General features: G+C 40.6%; 1 protein-coding gene across 12 annotated transcripts in view; it reads right to left on the bottom strand.

The window, feature by feature from the left end:
* Window positions 1-49: 49 nt before the first annotated feature.
* Window positions 50-22,518, bottom strand: part of GRAMD1C (GRAM domain containing 1C) — a 54,855-nt gene continuing 32,386 nt past the window's right edge. For 4 of the 12 annotated variants that reach the window (XM_065062906.1, XM_065062881.1, XM_065062941.1 and 1 more), the window contains 12 exons: window positions 21,624-21,742; window positions 20,369-20,489; window positions 16,660-16,819; window positions 10,250-10,396; window positions 9,358-9,476; window positions 8,224-8,366; window positions 6,412-6,515; window positions 5,523-5,702; window positions 3,984-4,041; window positions 3,372-3,482; window positions 2,416-2,521; window positions 50-273 (listed from right to left, as the gene is read on the bottom strand). In XM_065062906.1, the coding sequence (XP_064918978.1) occupies window positions 196-273; window positions 2,416-2,521; window positions 3,372-3,482; window positions 3,984-4,041; window positions 5,523-5,702; window positions 6,412-6,515; window positions 8,224-8,366; window positions 9,358-9,476; window positions 10,250-10,396; window positions 16,660-16,819; window positions 20,369-20,489; window positions 21,624-21,742 (1,446 nt within the window). In that variant the 3' untranslated portion in view covers window positions 50-195. Of the gene's footprint in view, window positions 274-2,415; window positions 2,522-3,371; window positions 3,483-3,983; window positions 4,153-5,522; window positions 5,703-6,411; window positions 6,516-8,223; window positions 8,367-9,357; window positions 9,477-10,249; window positions 10,397-16,659; window positions 16,820-20,368; window positions 20,490-21,623; window positions 21,743-22,518 lie in introns of those variants that run through there. The other 8 variants (XM_065062914.1, XM_065062889.1, XM_065062946.1 and 5 more) reach the window with 5 other exon arrangements.

Genomic DNA, 22,518 nt, shown 5'->3' with positions numbered 1-22,518 from the left:
CCAGGAGAGACCAAGGAGATCTCCAAGTTATGGGAATGCAGAACCCAGCTTACTTCTTTCAGAAACCTTTATTCTATGTAGCTTTTAAGCCAAATAGTAAAGGGTCCGAAGGTGACAGGCACAATCCCTACCCCACAAGTCCTCACACACAAATCTTTTCTTCTGACGTTCTGAATGGAAAACCTGATGTGGGTATTAACTCTCCGTCTTGCTGCTCTGTGTCCTGTTCAAGTGGTCAAAGCTTCTTTGCAGCATGGAAAGGGACATCTTCAGCTGTAAAGATATAACCATCATACCCTTCTAATTATTTAAGTTAGTCTGCTGCATAGGTGAGTGATACAAGGAAAATAAGGTTTCCCTCCTCTTTTTCTTTTAAAGATTTCATGCAATTTCTACCTCCCTGTTTCTATAAAACAGTTGCCTTACTGTGTTCTCCTAACAATGATATTCAGTACAGTTTCTAATTGCCAACAGTTGAGGATGACAGAGTCTTAATTCCACGCCAGACAATAGTGCAGAAGATAAGCGACCCCAGTCATTTTTAGTCACAGTTAACATAGCAAATACTCTAAGGAACATGACAGCAAAGCATGAATTTTATTTTAATACCTGGCCCTCCCAGCACATTTTGGTGCACAAAGTGTATTTATATTATTGACAACCCTCAGAAAACACAAGATAACAGGCACTAAGACGTGTCATGACTTCCAGACAAAAGTGTTGAGAAGAAAAAGGTGGCTGAATTATCACTCTTTTTTTAAACACTGTTCAGAAGGCAGTTTAACACCTCAGAATTGTGACTTTTTTGGAGACAGCAAGCAGAGAAACTGAAAAGAGCATGGAAACCAGGAAATTCCTTTCTAGAGGGAAATTTCCAGCACTTAAGCTTTTTCAAGTTGTGATCAAAGTGGTTAATAGATTAATAACAATTTTGTGTGCAGAGACACCTCAATGAGAAGTATCAAAATGGCTTCTTTTTCTACCCTCCTTTACTGCGTGGGAGAACACAGAGCAAACTGGTGATGGATAAAGGTACATGTGAACTCCCCCACAGCTTTCCTAATCTAATCATTTCTTCTGTCACATTTTAAGATTTAATAAAAGAACTTAAAAATCAGAACATTCATAGGCTGTAAGTAAAAAAAAAAGTATGAATTTAATGTCCCTCACTTACTGAATCGAAATTTCAGCCTAGGGGTTTGCCAGTCCTGGACTTCCAGATTAGAGGGACACAACAGCATTCAACCACCTCATTTTTTTAATACGGTGTTTGTAGTATCTAAGAACCAGGAAGCGTAAATTACTGGGAAGAAGGAAGATTAACTCCATAGCTACAGACTGTATGTTTCTGAGCAGCTTTGTAGATTTATTTTTTTACTGCAGATTGGGTGGCCCATTGATACCAAGGTGTCCCTGTTTTGTTAAAAACAAGACCAGCTTCTCTTTTAGTGAATTTTCCTTTCAGCTACGTTCTACTAAGTAACTGCACTTTTCTGAATTTTTGTCTGCATGTTTTTCAGACACTGTACTCCAAAGACTGATAAGATGACCAATGAGTGCTGAAGAAGCTCATGTTTAGATTTCTTGCTATGACAGCCAAGAATTCTGATAACATCCCATAACTGAGAGTGGCATGTTTGAGGAGGGGCAGACAGAACAGATGACTAAAACTTACCGAGTATTCCATCCCATAAACATCACACACCCTATATAAGAGAGAGATCATGAGGGTCTCACTCTCTTCGACCATGGCCAGCATCTAGAGAGGACCCTGCTTGTCTGCCTGCAACCTTAGGTCTGAGACCCTGCATTCCTGCATCCAGTTTCTGGTTTGCTGTGAAGTCCCACCCAGGACTTCTGGGTGCCTGTCCTGCAGCTGCTGGAGACACATCAGCTCCTAGCTCTGCCATCTGCCATGGTTTATTTTTGCCTTGCAGTAAACCTTGACACAAGGCTAAGTGAAGCTCTCACCAATATCTAGAAGACTAACGGGGAGGAAAAGCCAGGGTAAGTCTGAATCAAGAAACCCATAATGAGGTGGGCAAATACTTTGCTATGTTTTGAGTCTTCTTAGAAAAGAGGATCTGTTTTGAATTACTCCAGTCTTTACTTTGTCACAATTCAGAACTGTAGCAGCACATCTCATCAAAAAAGGTACTTGACAGGCTTAAGAAAACTGACATGAATATTTAATCTTAGTACCCACCCCCCCAAAAAAAAACCACAAAACCCAAGACATCAGAAACATGAACATTACCTATATACCAAAATCAAGCCTAGTACAAAACAGGTCAAGAAGTCATGAAAACTTCAGTTAGTGCTAGAAGGCTTCAAACAAAAGCTATGATGGCCTAAGGGAGAAAAACTGAATTGCTGAGAAACACAAATATCACCGGGAAAGACTAGCAAACTTACCTGCTCAAGCATTTCAATTGAGTCTCTCAAAACTCCCTTCACGTGTTTAACCTGTTCCTTATTATACTGAGGGATTTCCTCTTTTGATACCATTTCTGGGGATATACTGAAAGAGATTGAGGTTACATCAGAAACCTGAAACAAGCACCTCCATGTCTTTTCTAAAAGCAACTGCTATCTGCCACCATTGCTCTGCCATTGCCAAAAGCATCCTTTTCCAAAAGCCACATAAAAAGCTGCCTGCAGTTGAATTTCATTTCCTGTTGCCTTGCAAATACTGCCTTGGACCTCTGTAGACAACAGCTGCCACAGACAAATGAGCTTACATGATGTCTACAATGTAAGTTCTCACATTTCAGAGGGCAACATCCTTCTTATGAAGAGAGTTACTCTAATCAGTTCTGAGGTGATCACTATGGGAGGTCACCACACAAGCTTCCATACTCAAGTTCGGGTTATGGTTTGTAACTTGTTTGCCAATACCATATTCAAGAGAGGAAGCAACATCTGAGCCTCTTCCATGTGTCTGAATACAAAAGGCACTTAACATGGAAGTTTGAGGGAGAGAGAAGTTTTAGTAGTAGACTCACAGAAAGAGGCTAAAAAGCTAATTTCATCTTTAACATTACATCTGAGATCATGCTGGTTCACATAGGATGGAGCAAGCACTTGGGGTCTATGATCAGCACTATGATATTCATAGAAGATGAGTTACAGCAGGGTGATAAATGCCAGCTAAGGTTAACACTCCCTCAAAAAACAGCTTATCAAAGGACAAATTCATTACTGCAAGATGCAGACACATCACTGGATATCAGCATAGACCCCAGAAGAGCAGCTAGCCTCAGCAGCTTTTGAAAACATTGAGAGCTTCATTGTTCAAAATTTATTTATTTAAATCAGATTCTCACATAAGGTGAGGAAGAAAGAACGCAAAGACTGTGAATTCAACTTACTTCAAAGAGCTTTCTTCCTGAAGCTGGACATGATAGAGAGACTGAGCCGCATGCTCTATCTTTGACAGTTTGAGAAACAGTGTTATATTCAGCAAGACCAAGAGCAGCAAACTGTAAAGAGAAGAGAACAAAAATCAAGTCCTGTAACAGTTTTGGTTGCAATGCTACAGAAACAACATCTGGGATAAAAATAGCTAAGAAAACAGAATACTTCTAGGAGGAAAAAGGTGTGGGGCAGTGCCATACTGAAAAAGATTCATTCAAACATTTCTTAGCAACTAGTGTTAAGCTGTGCAATAGCAACATACAGGAATGACAACAGTGTCTCCTCTTGGAACTTTTAAAATGAGGAAAGAGTAAATCCCAGACTTCTTTTTAATAGGATCAGGCCTAAGTAAACCTGCAAGGTAGACTGGTTTGGCAAGTCAGCATTTTCATTCCATGTGTCACTTTAAGTCAATCTATTCCTCTCCTATATCCAAGTGCTCCATTCAAATTAAGTTAGGATCTATCATCCTACATGCAATGTTAACATGCAAGTGAGGTAAAAGTACAGATGAAAACCAAGATGAGCTCGAGTCAAGCCACATTTTAATGCAAGTGAGTACTTACAAGACACTCATTACTACAATGATGGTGGTGGTCCTACTTACAGCATCTCTTTTCCTTCCTATAGGGCATGGAAGAGAAGGAGGTTAAAAAGTACTGAAGAACATTCCTAAAGGATGCCTGCAGATACATGCCAGTGCCCAGCATTTCACACAGAATAGTTCAACAGCTTCTGATGGAAAAAAATAACAGATCATGTGGGTGCACAAGATCATCTCCAACATTCACCAAGGCATTTTTGCAGTCATCTTGGACAGCTGGACAGTCAGGCTCTTCTGTCAGGAGCAGGATTCCCCCTACCCCAGTATGCTGGGGAAAACACAGCACTGGAGCACACTCACATTAAACCTAGATAGCATGAGGAGGCTACAGTGCATCCAAACACTCATTCAAAGTATACACTGCTAATCACACACAAGCAGACACAGGCTATATAGTGGTTCTCTTCTGCTTGTTCTTCTGCCCACATCAGTCTTTCCGACACACAATGTCAAATCAAGTTCTCCTGTAACTTGTCTCATCCTTACTGGCTGAAGACCTGAAGCCGGTCTTCCAAAAGAACATCTGCTAGTCCTCAGACAACAGGAACCAGACACTAGTGAGGGAGAGGAGGTGTGCATGTCTTCTCCAAACTGAGCAGCAGTCACCTTTACTATGGACAGTCTGATCTTTAAATAATAATTACCTGTTCTCCTATAATAGTTCCTTACATTCACATTTCCCACCCTGGACAAAGGCCATGCATGAAAACTAGAGACAGACATGATCACCTGAGAAGGTAGAGCAGCAGTAGCAAAATTAAGTTATCAGGAAGTAATCTCAGTTAGGTAAAGGGTCCATTACACATGCTGTTGATCCAAATACTGTGTTGCCTTCCCCTTTAGGAAAGAGCACTTTCTTCCTACTTCAGTGTTTACAATTCAACTTGTGTCACAAAATCCACCATTCGCTGGTACACATTAGTGCATGTTCCTCATCACTGCAGGTGTAGCTAATATTGCATACGCCAGTGTCCAAGTCTGCCATGCCTAGTGGCAGTGGAACTGCAAGAAATGCTTCAGTGATGCAGAAATTACAGAAGCAGACAGGAAATGGACTCTTTAATATAAAAAAAAAAAAAAAAAAATCAAATAAGAGATTATAGGATCAAGAGGCAAGTGACAGTTTAAGTTAAATCAACTCATGAGTTGCATGTTCAGTTTTTTGAAGAAATAAAGCATTTTCTCAACAACTTCACAAAGGTTAAATTTCTTTCTGATCCTACTTCATTTTCAATCCTATGCAGGCACAGTGTCTTGGTTTTTGTTTGTTTCAAAAACAGAGTGTGTGATTAGGTTTGATTTAACGAGATACTCATGGTAAAAGTGACTATGCATGCTCCAAATGTATTTTATGCAAGCCTAAACATACCAAAGCATTTGCTGTCACACCAATTAAAGACAACGAGAGTAATATACACAGAAGTGTTACTCTTGCACTACTTGACAAGTTAAACTTTCTTCAACACATGTTCTGGAAAACACTTGATATAAATATTCCTACCTGTTATACTGCCCTGGGACTCTACTCCCATGTCACTAGAGGAGTGTTGGGAAGAGCGTTTGGGAAGCGATTCTGCCAGACTCCGGTGTAAAGTACGTCGCCTTCGTCTCAGGGCAACTAATTTACCAGAGTCTTCTATGGACTGATTAAGTGCATACTCCTCCATTAAGAGATCTGATTCTGCCGTGGAAAAAAAACAAGGTTACTGAAGTTTCAAAAGGAAAATTGAAAAGCCTTGGCACTGAAGACTTCAATTGTGAGATATGGAGCGTGGCAGTGAGAGGAATAAGTGCACCTTCTATTAAGTGAAGTAGGTAATTAACATAAACTACACCCTGACCTATAGTACCTGTCCTATTTGCTAGACAGCACTTAGTACACTTTTCAGATACAGTGTACATTCAGCCTATGCAGGATTGTTTAATGCTACATTAGACAGCAGTTGGAGGAGCGCTTCACAACACTGTTAGACTGAGACTAGGAACTGTGTTAGACTGCGAGCCTGCAGCCATGACTGGGCAGGCTGGTAACAGACACAGCCAGGGAGCCTGCCAAGTGCCACTCCATCTCTTCTCATTCTCGCAGTCAAGGAAATACTTAAAGACAGGCACATGCAGTTGAGGGTAACAGCTTCCCTGCTGCTCCTCATGGTTCCTTCAAAAAACAGTTATGACAAGGCATACAAGAGCTCCTTGTTAGCATTAAGTTACAAGGCTTCTTTTACATCCTGGAACTGACAGATATATTGATGACAGGAACTTCTGACTTGGAGATTCCTTTGGTGTTGCCTTCTTTTCAAACCATTCTTTAAGGAATCAAGTCTGACAGACACTAAAACATACACAGGAAAGGACTCCTCCTTACTCTACCAAAGAAGAAAATGCCTCACCAAGTTGTTGAAAGTTTTCCTGTATTCCTCCCCAGGTATTCTTCTCAATTACAGACTTGACAAGGCCCCAAGGCTGTTTTTTGTACCTCACTTCTGCAGAAACCCTGAAAACCAGAATGCAACAGTGAAAGAGTGCTTTTCTAGGTAGCACAGTGATAGCAGAAATCACTTATCAGAAGCAGGCCTCTATCTTATGTTCATAATCTAAAATACCAACTGGAACTGCCTTGGCTTTCCAACTGGATAGCACTGACACTGAAGCAAGGCAAGAGACAGACAGCAGCAAAAAGAAAACATATCTAGCTAAAGCTTCAGGAGATCCGAATGTTCAAATTATGGAAAACATTTTCAATTTTTTCCTTCAGACTCAGACTAGGAGAGGATTTCTCTCCTCTGAAGTGTTCTCATTTTGATGTATATTTAAAATAGGTTTCAGACCTTCAGATTATAAAGTCCTGCTTTTTACTCTGTGTGTACACATGATGTATTACATGGGCACCACAAAGACAGCAGGTGAAATTCACTACCGCCGCTCACACCAAGTGCTCTTTCTACCCTGAGCAGAAAGAAATTGAAATGTTTTTCTGTGAGCATGACAGAAGGGAAGTAACATTTCTGCCTTGCAATTACACAGGTCAAGCTAATCAATAATGCTTCCAGAATAGAAATTATTTTGAGTAGAATATTCCAGAGGGCTGCTTTTAACAACTGAATTAATCCCAAAGCTCTTAAAGGACAAAAGGATAGCCTGTAATTTTTATTTGTTTAAGTCAAGAACACTGACTGTCCTAGACAACTTTTTTCAACATTTCCAAATAATCACCCAAATCAAAGTCCACTGTGCTTCTAGTCTAACAAAACAGCATCTTTCAAATAGAGTTTTGGAGCCATTTTAAACACAATATAATAAAGCCGGCTGTAACACTACTATGTGCCTTCTGTTCTCTTACATGTATGCTCTGTACAACACATTGAAACCTAGATTTTTACTCTTACCCTAGGGCTGCCATGTGTCTCAGATAAAACAACTACAGCCCTCAAAGAGAAAAAATGATTCACTGAAAGAAAATCATCCAGAACAGTTGTTCCAAGACCTTTCTTCCCTTCTCCTCCGAGAAGAGTGGGAGTCTTCAGCACTCTATAAAAAGCCTGAGATAAGCCAGAATAAAATCTGGGCTTGCTTACCTTTCTTTGGTACTGGTGAAAGCTTGAAGACAGCACAAAAACTACCAAGGATTACATAGTCAGAAAGTCATGCAAATGCGCTGACCATGGAACTTGATCGCTTCAGGCATTTTCAACAAACAGGAGAGGAAAGGGAAATGCCTTTTAAGACTCCTCTACTTAGGCAGAGTTTAATAATGAAGCCTGATTCACTTGAGTACTCTCCCTGCAAGCGTACATATGTTCTATCTTTTCTGCCCCCTCCTGTGAAACCATCCTCCTCTGCAGGGCCTTAGCAAGGACACCTGGGAAACTCTGGAACTACCCGAGATGTTTTATTACAATTTATCCCACTCACACAGCTGCACTTGAAAACACAAGGCTGGTGAGAACCCAGTTCAGTCTTGGAGATGAGCTCTATACCTCATAGAGTCAACACAAGAGTTTGTTTCTCACTGAATTAATGAGATCCAAATACAGCACACACGTGACAAGAGATAAACCAAGCTTATTTTTCAGAAGTCCCCAGCTTCAAGAAAAACTGACCCTCTCTATGCTGTTGGCAGATCTTTTGATAAGCACACTTAAGCAACCTGTAACACACATGCCTTGACTTCTCCCCTCCCACTCTGCATCCCTCAGGCTCACCGTAATCGACACTTGTGACTGGATGTGCGGCTGATGCAGTATCTGTTCACAGTGTAGAAATAATCATGGTAGGGGACATCATGGGTCAGTATCTCAGCATCCACCTGATAAGACTGACCTTTCTGGCTCTGCTTATGCAGGATCTACCATAAAAGAAAATAAAAATAAGGAGGTATATTCACAGTACTTGATTTTTTTTTTTTTTTTTTTTTTAAATCTTTCAGCCCAAATTCCTTAGGCTAGGATCAACCAACTTCAAGTGAACTGGAGCATGCCACTGACTCATGACCACAGCTCTTCTTTGAGACTGACCTATGAGACCTTTCCCAAAGCAGAATTACAGAATGGCTGAGATTGGAAGGCACCTCTGGTGGTCACCATGTCCAACCTGTTCAAGCAGGGCCATCTAGAGCTGGTTCCCAGGACCACATTCAGATAGCTTTACAGTATCTCCAAGGATGCAAACCCCATAACCTCCTTGGGCAACATGTTCCAGTGGTCCATCACCCTCACAATAAAAAAGCGTTTCCTGATGTTCAGAGTGAACCTCCTGTATTTTGGTTTGTGCCTATCGCTTCTGGTCCTTTCACTGGGCACCACTGAAAGATGTGGCCTCTGGACGTGAAGGCCTGGCTCAGTCTTCTTTGCACCCTTCCTTCAGATACTTATATACATTGTAAGAGCCCCTCCCGAGCCATCTCTTCTCCAGGCTCAATGGTCCCAGCTCTCAGCTGTTTCTCACACTAGAAGCTCCAGTCCTTTCATCATCTCAGTGGCCCTTTACTGGGTTCTCTCCATCTCTGTCTCTTATACTGGGGAGCCCAGAAGATGACACAAAGCATTTCACTGCATCTTTTCACCCCCCAATTCATAAAAGATGTTAATACTTTTCCCCACAGACTTTGTGGGAGAAGTTTACAACCATCTGTAAAGACAGAAAGCCTCTTGGATTTCATCACTATTTGCTCACTAATGATGAGAGGGGCAGCAAGCTACCCTTAGAGATACTACATTTGAACTGCAGATCCACATTCATCTCAGTAAACTCTAATCCACGGTCAGATCTGACAGATCATAGAGTCGACTTCTGCCTTGCTTTGAAGGGCACCAAACACAGACACATGCACACAGTACCTGCTTTTCAGTTGCAGTTGTGAACTTCCCACAAAGTGGATTGTTAATTGTTACAGTGTACGTCAAAGTCCTCAACTGATTGCCACTGGAATCTCTATTCCAAGGGGTTGATACAGCATCTAGATGAGAAATCATATAAAATTATGTAAAATCTCATATGCAGACTATCTAAAAGGCATTATCTCTACCCTTTAATACCTTAACAGTTTAAGAACAGTAGTGGGGAGACAGACAGAAAATGGATTCCAAATGGTCGCAGTTTTTGCAGGAAAGGGGGAAACTAGTTCACTGACAAACAAAGGCGAGGCACTAAGTAACTGAACCTGAGTCTACTGAAAGAGACTTGAGGGTGGGGAAAAGAATAAGCAATTAAATGAAATAATGTCATTTCCCATTTGTTTAAAGTTGAATAGATTCATTTAACATTATCGAAAGCTTTTGTCACTTTGCCTTCCTTGACTTAATTTTCTGTTCTTATGATCTCAGTGAAGAAAATTTACTCATCCAGAAAATTAAAGCCCGTGAGTATCATTTAGGAGGATGCAATGATTTTGCCTGTGTGCCAGCCATACACATTTCACTATTTCTGGGACACAATGCCATCAGAAATATACCATAGCATGCATCGACTTAACAGCCTACCCAAAATTCAGGCATTAAGGTGCAGTTTTGTAGTGCCATGAAACAATGTTTTTACTCTGAAACCTGACTGATCTACAGAAAAAACAGGCTAGCTCTAAATATCCTCTCTCATAATGGAACTTTAAAGCTTCAACATTTTCTCAAAGCAAGGAGAAATTTAAAATTCAACTTAGCCCAATTTAACATTTCTCAGAGGCTAAAATTTTCAGGATACTTTGCAACAAGGACAGAAGGGAGAAGAATATATTACCTACTATACTCCTGGAATTGAAAAACCTCTGCATGAAGTGAGAATTGGTAAAAAGGATTTCAAACATCTTCTCTGCAGTGATGTGGAAAACTCTGTTTATAAAAAGTTTCCCATAGAGATCATTCTCAGAGACAGTCTCCTTCACTGCTAAGGAAAGGCAGAGAAATCAGGTTAAGAAAAGAGCACTATTATGAAGAAACTTTATAATATTCCAAGCTTTATTACAGGTCAATTCCTTCCCCAGCTTGCATCAGCGTTTGTTTCTCACTCTCAGAAACCCAGCAATAATTAGTAGGTAGGTTGTCTTCAGGAGCGAAGTCCAGAGTTCATTTTCTAGCCCCCCACCGCATTTCCCTGTGCAAACATAAACTGATAAGTCAACATCATAAGGTCCCATCCCTTTAGTTTTGCTTTCAGTATTCTACTCATCCTTTAGGAAACACCAGGCAAGACAAAAAGTTATTGCAGTCTTCATTAATACGTATGCCTATTGTACAAAGGACACATGCATAGCAAGCAGGACAATGAATCCATACTAGCCTTCTTCTTTCTTTGCCTAGTTTCAGAATTCTGCTTTCGACATCTGATTCCAAAGTCTAACAGACCAGGCACAGACTCCCAAACAGTTCCTCGAACTGCTCCTATTATAAATAGGTATGGAGGGAGGAATCCAAGAGGTACTCCGCTCCATTTTGCAGTCCTGAAAAGTGCACCAAGATGCTTAATCGCTATTCTCTATTTCAAAACCACCAACAAGCACCCCAGTGATGTTCTGTGGCTGCAGCACTGATCTTTGCTATTTCTGCTTCTTGTTGGCTGCTGGCATGACTCAGCTTTGTGGTTGTATCAGCTGCTCTTGCAAGAGATAAGGGACAGAATTATAATCCTGGAGGGCAAGCAGTTTCCTACGCCAACCTCAACTCAATCTGCTTATGCTTCAGAAGCAAGTCCACCCTAAGCTATGATTACTGAAAAAACAAACAAGACCCCCTCACCCCCACACATCACTAAAATGAAACAAAAAGCCTGAAAGCAAATCTTATGGAAGCAAGACTGAAGGCAGGACATCTAACCTTTCAACTGATACAAATGAATGCTCAGAGCTAGCAAAGGTCAGTGCCAGCCACCAATGCAAAGGTACCCTGAATATCAAGCTATAGGTCACAAGCTGCCGAGAGGCTAAGGTTACTGCACTTAAAACATTACTGCTTGGTAGCAGTCAGTATTGATAAATGCAAATACAGAAACCAAACACCACAACAGTCCCTAATGAAATCCAATTCTGACTGAGCAGACTTCTACTCTAGTGCTGCTTCTAGCCTGCTCGAAGTCCCCGTTATACCTCTGCTTACAAAAATGTGAAGCATGAGTGCCACACTTTTGTGCTCACACAAGAGATGGACTTCCTTCCCACATCATGTTCTGCTTATGCAATTTTAAGTCTACACAATTGTGAGGTGGGACAGAAAGCAAGCACGTGTTTTAAGAGGCCTATTCAACCAGCCAAGATGCAGTCATTACATGTCAGAACACAGATTCTGCTGTGCTGAAACATTCTACAGGAAGCCAGAAATTCAGCCTGTTTTTTCAGCTTATATTCACTGTATTTCCTCTCAGAGCTGAACCTAAATCCAGCAAAATGCAGTCCAAGTGAACTGTAAGTTTGACCTCAGCTAACCAGACCTCAACATGACAGACCTCTCCTTTCAGAGTGCCCTCCTCACCTCCTCTCTTTTGCTCAGAGACAAGAAGCTTCAGATATTGATGCCGACATCTCCTTTGCCTACTACATATCAGCTAACATGCGTGGAACATAAATTACCAAGTAATTCGAAGCTAGTTACTCTGGTTGAGTCTTACTCAGCTGGATCTTGACATGACAAAGGAATCTGCTACCACTTTAAAAAAATACAAAGGGCCTAGACACATGATCAAGTCATCAGGTAAGCTTTGACAGCTAGTTACATGTATCTCAGCAAATACAAGATAATACAAGCTACCTTTGCCTTGGTGACGCTTAGCTAAATGACAACTTTATGTTCACCTGAAACACCTGAGGACAGCTACGATGTTGCTGCTGATGTGAGGTCATTTGGTAAGCTACAGCAACTTATGATATATGCACAAAGCCCTGAAGATGCAGACTTTGCTGCTGCGATATTTTACTCTTCAAGTATGAAGTCTGTCCTCCTCATACTGAATCTTAAGCGAGAATGCCCATGAGTCTATATGAAACTTTGTTAGTTGCTTTACCCACACAATTTCTGTCTAGTCATTTCTCTAAAAAGGAAAAGTCAAAGTGCCAGGTCCAGGAGGGTATCTATTGAAAAACAGGTCTGTTCCCTCCCCCACTATTGCCTTGCACTTCATAAGGTTATTTTCATCACTGCAAGGCAAGCTGTGATATAACGTTGGAATATAATACCATTATGCAGCAGTGATTACAAAGGTTTGCAAACATCTACAGTGCAAGAAGAGACAAAACTGGAGGGGGAGGAACGGGAGCAGGAAAGCATTATTATTAAAATTTCTGTTAACAACCAATAGCTCAAAGCTTAACGCAAACCACAAGCAAATTAAGAAAGCTGAACTGACAAGAGCAGAGGCTATCAAACAAATTAATAAGATGACTGATTTTTCCCCTCCATGGAGTTGGGGAGGATCAGAAGAAGAAAAATATATACAAATCTTGGCACTGTTGAGGATTTCCGTGCAACTGCAGATGGGGAAAAATCGCACGCTGCATGAAGAATAAGCGGGTAGGAACCTTGAACCAGACACACCTGAAATCAAGTCAATAAAACCAGTTCCTAGAGTGAACACGTTCCAGACAGTATCTATTTAAAGACTGCATCACCAACATTAACCATTATCAAAGAGCTCCCCTATAATTTAAAAGGCTGAGTACAACATTAACTTGGGGAGGTACTGAGTAAGTACTGTGACAATGTTACCTTTTTCCAGCTCACAGGACAAAAAACTTAATGCCTTTTGTCTTTAGATTACTCAAACATGTATCCTCCAAATCCCAAAGCAACAAATAATTGGTATATATTCAACAAAATCGGTATTTTGATTAAAATGCTAACAAGATAACAGGGCTACTCTTCCTTACATACATTTTATATCCAAAATTTAATAACTTGATGAAAAAAGGAGGAAAAAAACCACACACCACACACAAACAGGGCTGAACTAACAACAACCCCGTACTTCAAACATTTTCTACCCCATATATCCCCTATCCCAAGAAAAGTCCAGTCACCACTGTACCAATCTCACAGCACAGTGCTGCTCTCTTGCAGACCACACATTGATGGTGGCTATTAGCACAAATAGAAACAATACAGTAAATCTGTCAAGTTATGCACAGATATCAGGAATTTATGATGTCCCTGTATACAGTAAAGCTTTCTAGCAGAAAATACTGTTTTCAGTTTCCTGGTTCCCCCTTCTTTCTTTGAAGTATTCTATGCTGCTGAACATTGTTGATGCATATAGAAACCCCACATACAAAAGTCATTTGAGGAAACTCAAATCTCCTGGCTCTAATTTGGAAATATTTATTCTGTGCTTGAACTAAAATTTGTTTTCTGAAATTCAGCACTAAGACCACAGATATTAAATTTTAGCTTAGCCAAAAATTCTTCATGGCTTGAGATTTTTATTTCCATTTATGAAAACAAACAAAGGCACCAAGATGTAGGTCAATAGGCCAGTAGTGCAGAGTGAGATGCACACCCCTTCATCCCCCAGTAAGCGCTGTGAGAATTGCTTAGAGCAAGGGAACTATTGTTGCCATGGCTCTGGAATCCCAGCTTTGGGTGTCAGGTGGACCAGGAGTTGGAGAACAACAGTCTTGAGCCTGCCCCTCACCTTATTTGCTAGGACACCTCCATGGGCAGCCTGAACATGAGCCAGAGGACACAAGAGAGATTAATCGCATGGGTAAACCTTTGCCATGTGGGAAAGCTAGTTTTGTTTGCATGAAGGAATTCACCTTGTAACAGTATGGGGCAACTGCAATAGAAAACAGACAGAAAAACAGAAGAAAAAGATATTCTAAGTATGAAGAAGGCAATCTGAGAGAAAAGATTAATGTTGTGGGACTAGAAAAACCTGCTCTGAATAAAGCCAGACTAGTCTTGGGGAAGGGAGGAGAAATTAAAAAAGCAGCATGAAGTCAGTTCTCTTTTAAAGAGACATCTCCAGTTTAACATTCTCTATTTACTCAATATCACCAATGCAGGCATAACAGGGAGTATTTTACTGCTATCATTTAAGCAAACAGCAGCATGAAAGACAAGAGGACTATTTTCAATCAGTTTCACTGGAGATTTTGCCATAAAAAAATAAAATCCTGACACAGAAGACAGATGTGATACAACGACGACAGGAAAACTGGGAGATAACTAAAACATCTGAAGGCCAAAACTTTCTGCTGCTCTAAAACATAAGCTGGTGATGGAATAGACAATTACTTTGTGAAGCTTTTTAAGTGTGTAGGAGTATGGCATAAACAGCAGCCTGTTCAAGTAGGTATATTCACAAAAACGATACAACCTGATATGCACTGAGTTGAATCTGCACTCAAGCAGAGGAGCAGTGTGGGTGAACAAAAGGAAAGTTATTTAAATATAAGTATATCCCCAGGCAACAACCACAGCTTGCAGGCAGCCAATTCAATCCATGACTTTGAAAGCTTTCCTGGACACCTCAGCAATCCCAGCATAATGACACCTGCAAGCAGCTTCAGCTGCAAACTCTGAAAAGACGAGATGCAAAGTTTCTCAGCCAGATTAAGAACCAGCTTCAATTAACTGAACTGTTCTATTACCACCAACAGGTGATTAAAGTAAGTTCTCTTTGCATATGAAAGAAATATTCAGCTGCTACTAAACACACTGCTACTGTTGAGCTTTTCTGACCTTTGTTTGCACACCACCATACAACTTTGGAACCAATCCAGACTGTGCACACCTTGTTTGAAAGGCATTTACAGAGTCCAAGATTGGGATTGCAGAATCATAGGATATCCTGAGTTGGAAGGACCCACAACGATCAGAGTCCAACTCCTGTCCCTGCATACAACAACCCCACAGTTCACACCATGTGTCTGAGCGCACTGTCCCGTCTCTTCTCGAACACTGTCAGGCTTGGGGCCGTGACACCTCCCTGGGGAGCCTGTTCCAGTGCTCCACCACCCTCTGGGGGAAGAACCTTCTCCTAATGTCCAACTTAAACCTCCCCTGGCACATCTTCCTGACATTCCCTCAGGTTCTGTCATTGGTCACCAGAGAGAAGAGACCAGTGCCTGCCCTTCCTCCTCCCCTTGTGAGGAAGCTGTAGCTGCCATGAGGTCTCCCTCAGTCACCTCTTTAACATAACATCCACCACAACTTCAGTGAGCTGTTTGAACAACTGCCGCCCTTTGGCACAGAAAAGTTCCCCGCAGTAAGCGAAAAGCTCAACTTAGAAGAGTGAGAACTTGTCAACTGTGGGACCACAGAACAAGCAACCACAGACCTCAGCACAAGTCTCACTGTCATCCAGCCTGGGTTAGAAAGCATGCTCTGGCCTTACTCTCTCCCCAGGATGTAGCAGGAACACTCATACCCAAACCAGTATGGAACATACAGCTGTGCTTCTCTCTCCTACAGTAAGAAGAAGAAAGGAAGCACATAATAGCCAAGTTACAATCTCTGTACTACTGTGGTATCCAAGTTTCTTCTCAGGTTGTACTGGGTAATGAGGGATGAGTTGTGAGAACGGTATATTAGGATCCATTAATATACTAACTTTGTTGGCACATGAAGTATAAGCTACTCCAAGATACATGTTAAGGTGTTTTTATTTTCAGACCAGATTCAAAATATGCACAATACACTTCTGAAAGCTGGGAAGCTGTCTTGTTTAGACCTTCAGCGAGTTCCTCAGCTTACTCCACCAATAACATTAAAGCCCATATGGCTTAAAAAAGTAGAAGTGTAAAGAAGGGGGGGGTGGGGTAATCTTTCAGAAACTGGAGAACAGTCTGAAATATTTCCTCTCAGTTCCTAAGAGTGAAAACAAAGAAAAGAAAAATATTTGAAATATCTGTGAGAGCATAGAAAGTGAACAAACACCACTGCATTGTTGAGAAACTTTTTTTAGGTTAAGCTGTTAGCAACTCTTTACCCACCAAATGAGAAAAAGCAAAACCACAATTTGTTTTCATTCTAAACACCCCCAACAATTATTTTTTTTCTCCCTAGAAACTAAGTAAGATATAAGATATTATCGCTGCAATTCTGTGAAACAGATGAGCAAACAATTTTCATAAGATCAGAAAGTTCTCTAACATGCTCCACAAGTGAGATGGAACACCGGAGTCAGGTTGTCTTACAGATCACAATTGTTAAGAAATTTACCTTCTTCACTGTCTGAGGCACTGCTCTTCTCTGGGAGATTTTCATTCTCATTCAGGTCCAAAGACTTTTCTAGAGACCTGCTCCTGACTAGCTTAGGTTTCCTTTCTGAAGATTGAAGAGGGCTCTTCTTTATTTTCTTCTCACTTATGGACTCCTCCACCTGAAACAATCAAGAGGGGGGAGGGAGGGGAAAAAAACATCCATAATCACAGACCACTTAAGAGAAGGGAAAGATACTGTCGAAGAAAGGAACATAAAGGAAGCCACAAATTCTATCTGCTCAATTACCACACAGTCTAGCACTAATCTCTCCCTCATTCCCCTACCTCAACCTTCCTTCCTCTTTATTTCAAACTTTCACTTTATGTGGTAACAAGTGACATACTTGGTCATCTGTACTGTCATACATAGAGCTGCCTTAAAAGGGACAGTTTAGTCCCCATCCACTGACCAGCACAGTTTGGTCCCCCTCTCTGCATCAACACTAGCATTTATAAATTAATTAACACAGATTATTTACTTTTTATTGATCAGGCTAGTTTCTTCTTGCCAGTTTAGCAAGGGGTCCAACAATCCTGAGGGGAAGCACAATGAAATACACAGGGCCTCCCTTTTTTCCAGCAAGATTAGATCATACCAATTATATAGTTGGAAGGTGTTCTTAATTTGTAGGGCACCATAATACCCTTCGACAAAAATGAAAAAGTTTTAAAACACTGTCTACAGCCATTCTACCTATAAAATGTTGCTTCTCAGGAACAAAGCAATGGAATATCATTTGCCATCTCCAATATATATGCAGAACATCCTGAATCAACAATGCAGCTCTTGACCCTAAACTATAATAACTGGTGGCTAAGCTTACATGCCATTGCACAATTCAAAAAGTTATTTCTAGTAAGACTGTATGCCCAAGGTTTGTACATCTCAAAACAGCACTCAAGAAGCTTGGCTACTAGCTGTGAATCATAGTTTCCATTCTAAACCTCTCCCCAAATCTCCCATTGCCTCCAGCAGAACAGCTGGTAGTACAGTCCCCCCATATGCAGTTGTACACAGACAATAATAAATAAGATTAGGCCTTCTCAACTGAGTAGTTCAAATTCATCTGCAATACCATCATCCCTAAAGATTATTCAGCACCGATTCAAAAAAGCAAGAGCATCTGCTACTTGAACAGTCATAATGTACTTCCTGTACTCCTTGGCTTTTTTCAAAATAAAGACCATTTGCTTTTTTGTGTAACTGATGGCCATTAGTAGAAGGTGGGTGGATAGAAAACAGATGGGCATAAATTTGACTGCAGTATAGGTAGGCAAAAATACTCCCTCAAGGTCAAAAAAAAAAAGAGACTGCATCAGGAAAGCAGATCAATTAACAAATGCTTCTATTGAAAGGAGCAACCATGCCTACGGTTATATTCAGTCACACAATAGGAATAGTACAGACCCAACCTTTCAATATCAAAAATATTCTACCAAAACATAAAGAAGACTGAAAGGAACTAGTTGTGGTTAAACAGTCTAAGAACTGACACAGATCCAGCACAAATCCAAGGAACTCTCATTGTATCTTGAAGAACTGGTGAAGATCTGGTGAACAGGTGGAGCTCCCACCAGCAGTACAAAAGCAGTCCCACTATGCCATGGGCAGAGAAGAAAAGTCAGGCTCAAGTCAGAAGACCAGAGCAACAGCTCCTATAAAGAAAGCCTTTTGTGATATTAGGGACAAGTAAATTCATACCGAAACTTTTGAAATAATTGATCAACTCAAACGTAGTTTCCTCATTTCTATTTTTTTTCTTTTTCCTAAAGAGTAATGATCTTAAGATCTGTCAGCTGGAATTAAAGGTGTATGATTTCTTCCTTGTGTACATTTATCTCCTGAGCTAGCAAAGTACCACTAAGCCCTGTGCCAAGGCTTTTCAGCTTTTTAACCTGGGAACAGAAGGCCCCAGGATTGGGAGACTCTAAGGTCTCCCTGCATGGGGTGGAGGGATTGATTCAGACAGTCAATAAGGTGATTCCTACATTGTGAACACACATGCCATAACTGGTGTTGCACGCAGACTTTCTTTAATCAACTACAGACAGCTATCAACAATATTTTTTCCAAGACAGGACAAGCAACCCTAGCCAACACCTCCACCATTTCACGTCTCCCCCTGTAGAGACCTTTGAGACTTACTTTGCCTATGACAGCAAGAAAAGAAAGGGTCAAGTCTCTTTCTCCCCAGTCTTTGGAAGATGATTTAACATGTTTTGTATCATCAATGCCATCATTTTTGATAAATGCATTCTCAGCACTACTGCATCCTCCTATTGCCCCCTGTGCTTCTACAGCATTTGCTGTGATCCTGGGCTTGTACAGAATACGTCGATATTCTTGAGAAGTGCCAAGTTACACACATAGCTGTACACAAGCATTATGTATTTTAGTTACACTGAAAGAGTAATCTAAACAGTTTAGTTATACATTTATCAAGACTGCATTTTTACACTATGACTAAAGGACTTTTAAAAAGCCATTTATTCAAGGGAGAATCCTATAAGTTTTTCCTTGTGTACAAACCAAATCCCAAGGCATTACTGCTTACCAACACACTCAATTAGATTTAGCACCTGTAAGAGACACCTCTGGGTGTGGCACTCAGTATGGTAAACAAAACTTCTTTTTCAGGAAGAGCAATTATTTTTACATGACATGGTCTTTTCCAAATAAGACTTATGAGTCCAAACCAAGACTACCTGGCTAGATTTTTAGTTATCATAAAGAGCCCAAATTCCACCAGCATCCACAGACCTCTCTCACAGCTCTCTAAAAATCTTGTTTTATACTGCTAGGATTTCCATGAGGAATATGCATCATCTGATTCACTAAGTTTTTAACATCTGACAAACAAATGCCAGTGCTGTTTGCTGGGTATGAGTCTCCAGCCATTAACTTGGATTTTGGCAAAACTTCTTAACCTCCAGATCATTTTCAGCAAGTGACAAAAACCTAGAATATTTATATGGGAGTAAAAACTATTACAAGTACCTCCTTTTTTCCACCTCCAATTTCTCCAAAGCAGAAACAGTAATTAGGTACCCAAACCTAGTGAATTTTACAAGAAATGCTTAAGCACTTTATTTGCCTTTGCAAGATACTTCCCTTGGAGTATCCATTAATCACAAGAAAATGTCCATAGCCTTTCAGGACCCCCCAAGTACATCCAGCACACCTCGTATCACTACTAATGTGCTTGCCCTCCCGACCAGCTAAATACCTTCATAAATTCATACAGTATCATGAGTGAAACACCCATGCTTGCTCAGTTGCATTAATCCAAGGCATTAAGGGAAAACTCATCTTTACTATATCCAAGTGTGGGTTTTTTTACTCTTCCTTCTGAAATATTTCCACAAATCTAAGTTTCAAAAAGGTTTCATGTACTCACAGCAGCAGACTGACCTTTTGACATGGCTGAAACTCACACCAACAATGTTCTCTTATACAGAAGTTTGTTAATTTCCAAACTGAAGAGATATTATTGAAACCTGAAGATATTAATCCCAAATTTCTGATTATCTTCTAGACTACCATGAATTCTCACAGGCTTCTTTAGATTACTTCCCACATGCATTACAGATATGTGCTCACAGGTACACAAGTTAAGCCTATATACTTATCAGTTACAAACAGTAAGAAAGGCTGTGTCAGCACTTACTCCTGGCAACGTGCGGCCATTGAGCGATTCTCCTTCTGTCTGAAGCGTGGGTTCCCGAACTAAACCAATCATTTTAGGCAGTTTTTCATCCCTTTCTCCAGAATCATCACAAATGGTGGATCTGTCCAAAGCAAAAAGGAAGATTAGCTTTGGAGATAGCTTCTCGTGTGTGATTTTTGCATTCAAACCATGGCTGTTCAGCTAATATTAAAAACTACCAACTCATTCTTCCTACATCTGGCTCATTCACTCCAGCTGTTTTCCTCCCACTAGCTACCTCTCAGAAGATTAAGCTTCTGACCATGAAGTTAGTAAAACCAAGCACCGGTGCAGAGAGAAGTGAGTGCTGTTGGAAAAGAGGAAACGGAGATAGCTTAGAACAAATTTGGAAACAAAATGTTTCAAGAAAATGGACGACAATTTTTTTTTTCCTGCATCCCTTACTCCAGATTTGCAAAGTAGTGCATTTTTTTCATTTTTTTAATAGGACATTCCCCCCCCAAAAAAAAATATTTAATAGGACATCTTTTGCAACTTGCAGCAAACTTTAGATTCTTTTTTCTAACAAACATACTCAGATAACACAGGATTGAAGAGAGACACAAATGACATTGTTCAGTTTTGTAGAGCCATACTTATTTACATACATATACACAAATTAAAGCCCCATTATTAGATTGACACTGGCAGTTCATAGGTAAGTTCACATTTGTTCCAAAAAAATCAAGGCAAACATTTTTTTTTAAAATCCACATACCATTATGTTATACCAGCTTCCTAACTGAAGCTGAGGACAATACAAAAATAAGCTAAGACCTCAGATATCAGGAGAAAAAAGCAAAACACAAGTGTTGCAGTCTCCATAGAGGAGGGGAAAAGGTGTCTGAACATATATATAGCTCCATTCCATTCAGTCCTTCCATATTGTTGAAGGGTGTACAGATCCTAACTAGACACCATCATGATAAAACATTGCTATATAAGCCACCCTGCTGATATCCCCAAGCAGATCCAGGGAGAACCAGGTCCTCCTATCTCCTTCCACTAAGGGACCTCAGCTGTGCTCCTACTCTTTTAGACAATGAACACAATGAGGTTTTTATGCACGCTCAGTTTATGTAGTTCAGTCCTTTGCATTCTCTAACTACAGGATTAAACTTTCTAGTAAGGCTACAGCAGCACTTTGGGAAAAGAATTTTTAAGAGGGCACTGCTTCTCCCCAAGTATTTCATAAAGCTTTATAGCCTCCCCTTACCGAGGCTGCCCGTTGTCCTCTGACGATGAGTGGAAGCTCTCCATCTCCTCACTGTTCAAGCCCAGCTCAGAGCCATAGCTCTGGTGCACCAACTGCCAGAATTCCTGCTTGGTCAGCTTCTGAAAGAAAGCAAGCTAGTCAAGAGCTACTGTACAGGACAGTAAGGCACAAGAAGTAAAACAGTAAGAAGTTTTAATTACGCCACAGCCTTTAACCTCAATTCTGACAAGGACTGAAAGCATTTAGATATCACATTTCAAGATTGGATTTCAGCATTTTGGGGTACTGTACTCCTGTCTACTCCATATTCCCAACCCACTGCTGTTTAACCAATAATATCAGAAATGAGAATTGTTATTTCAAGAAAACACACTTGTAGCCACCACGTGCTTCTTCATACACCTCCAGTGTTTTCACAGATATCTTCAAGGTAGCCACCTTGAATCTCAGTTGATACAGCAGAAAACCAGTAACTGGTAGACAGCCAGGGACTCCCTCTTTGATCTTTGGCAAACAGCTTAATAGATACTTGCCCGTTTCCTCAGGATGCTCAGAGTGCTTTACAAACGGTGAGAGGCTAACATTTCAGTCGCTACAGACAGTGATGTCTAGGTCAGCCAACTAACCCTTTTGCCAAGGTGAGACAGGAGGTCCTTGCTTTTGGAATAACAGCAAAACACCTTTTATATAAAATAGTTGCTTTTACTCAGTAACTGTGTTACCTTGATTCCTCACTAACTTGTCTCTATCATATCTCTGCCCTGTTCCATGAATCCTGACAGTTACTGGGATATATTTAAGTTTGCTCAGATCATGAGAAAAGTCAGGAAGTGGAGGTAGTATGACAAACTCTTATCAGTAATGTAAGCAACTAGTTTCAAAGTCCACTTCAGCT

This window comes from Columba livia, chromosome 1, assembly GCF_036013475.1.
Source record: "Columba livia isolate bColLiv1 breed racing homer chromosome 1, bColLiv1.pat.W.v2, whole genome shotgun sequence".
In the NCBI taxonomy this organism is placed as follows: Eukaryota; Metazoa; Chordata; class Aves; order Columbiformes; family Columbidae; genus Columba; species Columba livia.
The sequence above is the reverse complement of the archived record's forward strand: the minus strand, read 5'-3'. Positions and strand labels throughout refer to the sequence as shown.